General features: G+C 39.1%; 1 protein-coding gene across 1 annotated transcript; it reads left to right on the top strand.

The window, feature by feature from the left end:
* The first annotated feature begins 894 nt into the window (after positions 1–894).
* LOC142351717 (uncharacterized) lies at positions 895–4,095 on the top strand. The gene has a single exon (XM_075403861.1). It carries the CDS (start codon positions 895–897, stop codon positions 4,093–4,095), a length of 3,201 nt encoding a protein of 1,066 aa, XP_075259976.1.
* Positions 4,096–5,965: the final 1,870 nt, after the last annotated feature.

Genomic DNA, 5,965 nt, shown 5'->3' with positions numbered 1-5,965 from the left:
TAAGTAGTTACAAAAAAACTTTTATTTTATTCATCATATAGTAGAAAAAGGTTTTTAAGCTTCTAAAGAAGTTCATTTTCTGTAAATAGAATGCATTTAGTTATTCCACAACCACATTTATGGTTTTCACCAAATGACATTTGGTAAATGTGTTATCAGTACCAGTGGTAAATATCAAATCCTTAATTTCAATTGCTTTCGACCTATCTTTGTCTTATATATAGCTACAATTTACTTTTGCACAATGATAAGATAGAGTGTCTTTCATGGAATTACTTTATGTTCACATGAAACACGCTGATAATAGCAGTTTAGAACAATTTTAGTCAATGGTATAAGAATACTGCCAAGTATTCCAGAAACCTAAAAGTGAAAACTGATAAAAAGGTTGAAAATAGAACGGAATTTCGATACAACCCTCGAAGAGTAGAGAAAGTCTAAAACAACTTTTGTAGAAGAGTATTTTGAACACTTGAACTGTTTCCCGACAGAAAAGAGTATTTTGTAAGTATACTGCGTTAGCTATGTTTCAGTTGTGGTAGATAACAGATATAACTAAAATTACACAATAAAATTTTACCTTGCATGGAAATAATGGAAATGAGTAGTTCTGAAACATGAACACACTGCTTATTGGTCAAAAGTTAACATGGGTTAAATTTGACCTACACTCCTACCAAGATTTGCGTTCCAAACCTGGCAAATAGTGTCAAAGTGCAAGCACACCCTTATAGGGAAATTTTTCTCGTGTAGAACACAACTTTCAACCAACTAACACTCCCTCTAATTGTACCAGTTAACTGTTGTTACAATTTGACTTCATTTGCTCAGTCGTTTTCTCAGTAAAGCAGTCAGTTGAATTTTCGAAAGAAAAAAAATTGAAAAAACTCAAAAATGACCCAACCGTGTGAAATTTGCGCAAAGGAACTGGCCGACAAAAGAAGCCTTCGAAGACACAAACAGCGCGTTCATGGAGTTCAACCGGAATTCCCAGCCTTGGAGTGTAGCACTTGTGGTTTTGAGACTCACAACATCCTGATAATGAACCAACACACCCGACGGGAGAACGGTGGAGAAGTCCAAAATCAGTGTGCCTACTGCACTCTGGTTTTCAACAACCAGAGTAACTTTCATCAACATCTGAAGAATGCTCACGGATTGCCTGTTTGGAACAGAGGCCAAAGCAATAATCAAGCAGTACCAGTACAGTCGGCAATTCGAGGTGCTCTGGAGATCTACGAGATTGAAGGTAATGATCACACTGACGTTTTGTCTTTCATGAACTCTTCGAGGTATCACATCAATGAACTTATACGTCAAAAGACCCTCGAAGGTCCTCAGAAAGTTCAACTTTCTCTAAGCATTACACTCACTAAGGGGATTAATGAAGAAGAAAAACACGTAACAATTTACGCTAACGCTGAAATGCAAATTGTGTACACGGATGCTCTCTCCGAAGAGCAGTTCTTTGAGTCCGTGCAGCATATTGTCAACGTGGTTTCAATGTATGCCACAAGTGGAAGTGGTTGGATTATTGAAAAGGTAGAAAAACTCGAAATTCGATTTGCAAAATTCAACCCTATTCGGGGATCAACCTATATAGCACTTCCAACTGAACTTAGCGCTCTAAAATGTCTGCTCAATATCCGAAACTTTAACGATCCAAACTGTTTCTTGTATTGTTTCACGGCTGCCTACCATTTGCAGGGGAAAGGTTGCCCCCTCACGCAACCTGGGGATCAGTACAGCAAAAAAACAAACCCCGCAACATACGCTCGCTCAAACCCTTTAACTCATCAAGCAGTAGGAGATTTCCCGATGCCGATGCCAATTGACAAAATAAGCGCGTTTGAAAGATGTAATGAAGTAAAAGTGAACGGTTTTCGATACGAAAAGAAAAGTTTGTATCCTTTCCGAATTTCAAAGCACAACTCTGATTTTGTCGTTGATCTCCTACTGATAACTGATGGTGAACGTTATCACTACGTGCTGATAACGGACCTGGTAAACTTAGTTCAAAAAGTGCAAGGGCGACAGATTGATGCACGCGCAAAAATCTGTCGCAACTGTTTTCATGTTTGCTCGAACAACGAAACGCTTCAAAAACACGAAAAACTTTGCTATCACTTCGAAACTTGTCAAGTTCTGCTACTTGAGCCGGACAGCAACAGTCTCGCTTTCAAAAAATTTCAAGCAAAAACAGCTCTTCCACTGGTTGTCTATTTTGACTTAGAGTCAATCATTGTTCCGGTATCATCAGTTGAACAAAACCCACAGACTTCAGGGACTCGTGTGTTGGACAAACACATTCCGAGCGGTTACTGTTATGTAGCCATTTCACATGGAAGTCCAAATTTGGAGTTCTTCCATCTGTACAGAGGTGAAGATTGCATGCAAGTCTTTGTGAAGCAAATGGAGACACTGGCAAAAGATATCTACGAGAAAAAGCAAAAACACAGGTACTTCACAGGAGCAGTTGGACAAGCAAAAGAGCTTGCGACTCACTGTTGGATATGCGAAACTAGTTTTTCTGCGGACAACGAAAAAGTCTTGGATCACTGCCATTTCTCAAATCAGTTTCTTGGCTGGGCTCACTCAAAGTGTAACCTACAGCGCAGAACACAGAGCTTCGTCCCCATAATCGCACACAACTTGTCAGGATATGAATTGCATCATGTTGTAAAGAGTCTACATCACTGCAACCCTAACAATAAATTTTCAATAATACCTCAAACTGATGAGAATTATATCAGTTTTAGCTTTAAAGTTTGGATCAAAGATATTGTGAACAAAAATCAAAACGTCATACCCATATACGAAGAACTTCGCTTTATCGATTCTCTTCGCTTCATGCAATCGTCTTTAGATAAACTAGTTCAGTCTTTGCCTGAAGACAGTTTCGATACACTCGATAACCATTTCGAATACTGTGACCAAAATGATGTGAAACTACTGCACGGTAAAGGATTCTACCACTACTCCTGCATGGACACCTTCAGAAAATTCAAGCTAAAAAAATTGCCGCCTAAGAAGTGCTGGGTCGACAAACTCAAATCAGGAAAAGTGACAATAACCGAAGCTGACTACGAAAAAGCAAAGCTGATCTTCGAAAAATTTGATTGTAGAAACATGGGTGAATATCACGATCTGTACTTGACAGTCGACACCCTACAGCTCGCCTGCTGGTTTGAGCGGCTACGAGCAGTCTGTCTGGACTCGTACAGCTTGGACTGTGCTCAATATCTATCAGCACCACACTTAGCGGGCGATGCCTTTCTGAAGATATGTCAACCCGACCTGGAACTTCTCACAGATCGCAACCATCTTGATATAGCAGAAGAATTGTTGCGAGGGGGTATGTCCTCGGTTTACACAAAAAGACTGTTCACGCCAAACAACAAATATCTGGAACGTTTTGATGACACGCAAAAATCAACATATGGTCTCACCATAGACGCTAATAACCTCTATGGTGGGATCATGAAGGATTTCTGCTTGCCACTCAATTCCTTCCAGACGGACACAGAAGTGACGATTGAACAAATTTTGCAAACTCCAGACGACGCTGAATTTGGATATATCGTCTGCGTCGACTTGGACTACCCCGACTCAATTCACGATGCTCACCAAGATTTTCCAATGGCACCCACCCGAGAACCTGTAGACAGCATGTGGTTGAGTAGTTACCAGTTGGACCTTTTGGAAGAATATCATCTCCCAAAAGTTTCAAAGTGCAACAAACTGCTTCAAACACTCTATGATAAGAAGGATTATACACTACACTATGTAACGTTGAAGATTTATGAACGAAACGGCCTTAAAGTTTCAAAACCGCACAAGGTGCTCAAGTTCAGACAATCAAAGTGGATGGCAAAGTATATCGAACTGAACACAAGATTGCGGCAAGCAGCAACCAGCAAAATTGCTGAAAACTTCTTCAAACTCATGAACAACTCTGCTTTTGGAAAGTGTTGTGAAAGCATGCGAAATCGAGTTAACGCTTTCCTGGTCCGAGATGAACGAGCTCTCCTCAACCACACAGATAAGTTTAACATGAAATCCTTAAAATTTTTGATGAAAACATGGCAGTCGTGACAAGAAAAACGAAAATAAACTGGGTGAAACCTACAATAGTTGGTGCTTCAATTCTGGATCTTTCAAAAGCATTCATGTTTCGATTTCACTACGAGAATATGAAACAGTGGTTTAAGTGTGAACTTTTATACTCTGATACGGACTCATTTACCTATGCTGTTGATTGTGATGACTTGTATGAGGAGCTAGCACGAGCAGAAGTCAACACAGAATTCGATTTCTCCAACTACCCTTCTGATAACGCATTGTACAACACAGAAAATCACATGGTAACTCTCAAATTCAAAGACGAACTGGCAGGGTGGTAATGGAAGAGTTCTGTGGCTTGAAACCCAAAATGTATTCAATACAAACGAAGGGTATGTGTAACATTATATTTTATTAAAACAAATTCCAGTTTTGAAACTAACCAAATTCATGGAAGCGTCTTTTTAATATAACAGGAACATTGAAACCTAGATTAGGAAAGCACATAGATTAAAATAGAAAATGGATTTATTGTAATGTTCTTTCAGACAGTCAGAAGAAAAGTGCAAAGGGAATAACACATGAGGGGCAAAAGCAACTAAAGCACGAGGTCTTCAAGAGAGTATTGGACAGCGGGGAAATTGTCCGCGTCAAAAATGTGACCATCAAATCAGAGAAACATGAGTTGATGACACTGGAACAAAACAGAGTTGCGCTTTCGGCCTACTGTGACAAGCTGTTTTACCTTGACCCAATAAACTCCCTACCATTTGGACATAAAAATATTAGAGAATTTGCATTTCACAATGTTATATTAAATGATTGGGATTGGGAGTCAGAAAACGAAAGCGACTTGGATTCAATATCACAACCAACCCCGGAAAATGTGATATCTGAAAACAATAGCTTTTCTCCCCCCGATCCAGGATTCAATCAGCCCGATTATTCAGAAAGTGAGCTTGATCAAGATATTGTTGACTGGAATGAACCCTACGCAATTTCCCCGCCAGCCCTTGACAATTCTTTTCTAGAATTGGAAGCAGTTGAATGCGAAGCAAGCAATAATAGTGATCTGTCTGATTTATCTTCAAGCAATAGTCTTATAATAGAACCAACACCAAAACGCAGACGTCTAGTATTATACAATTCAAGCAGTGAAGATAACTGATAACTTACATTTAGTTGTAGTTGAAGTGCATGGATAAATTATAAAAGCATTCATATAAACTAAATACAAATTAATGTAAAAATTGAAACTTTATTATGAAAAGAAGACAAATAAAAGGTTTCTCTAACGCCGTTTTATCGGGATTCCACGACGACTAAGATTAATTTCCATGGGGGAATGACTTTTAACATGGTTAGTCAAACCATTTTGCTGGGTAAAAACATTGAAACAAATTTTACACCTTAAAACAGGGTTTTGGATAATTGGAGGGGGCGCAATAACTGCTGAATTTTCACACTGGTGGTATCGTGTGTCAATTAAACGCCAAAATTTTTGATTGCAGTTTTCACATTGATATCTAAAATTGTTGGGGTGTATTTCTTCAAAATGAGTAAAAAGGTCTTTAGAATTTAAAAATTTGGAGCGACACAGAAAGCAGTCCAACAAGCAACGTTTTCGCCTTGGTGGCATTTGGAATTCGTATTGTGGTATTGGGTGTGTAGGTTCTGTATAACTGTGGGTAAAATGTTGAAATGGGCCCAGACCAAAACAAGATTAAAGTACCCTGGCGCAGACATATGACAAATTCACTTTCAAAGCAGTGGTAGTTAAAATGGTTTCAAGCCCAAAGCGGCAAACCAGTCACGCAAGTGGAGGGAAAATGGTTTCCTAAGATTAGTTTCATGCATGGCAGGGGAAATAAGGAGAAAGAATTTCAAAGTGTCCCACCCTGTA

Source organism: Convolutriloba macropyga, chromosome 13 (assembly GCF_964194025.1).
Source record: "Convolutriloba macropyga chromosome 13, txConMacr16.3, whole genome shotgun sequence".
In the NCBI taxonomy this organism is placed as follows: Eukaryota; Metazoa; Xenacoelomorpha; order Acoela; family Convolutidae; genus Convolutriloba; species Convolutriloba macropyga.
Note: the sequence above shows the minus strand (reverse complement) of the source record. Positions and strands in the feature narration are given on the sequence as shown.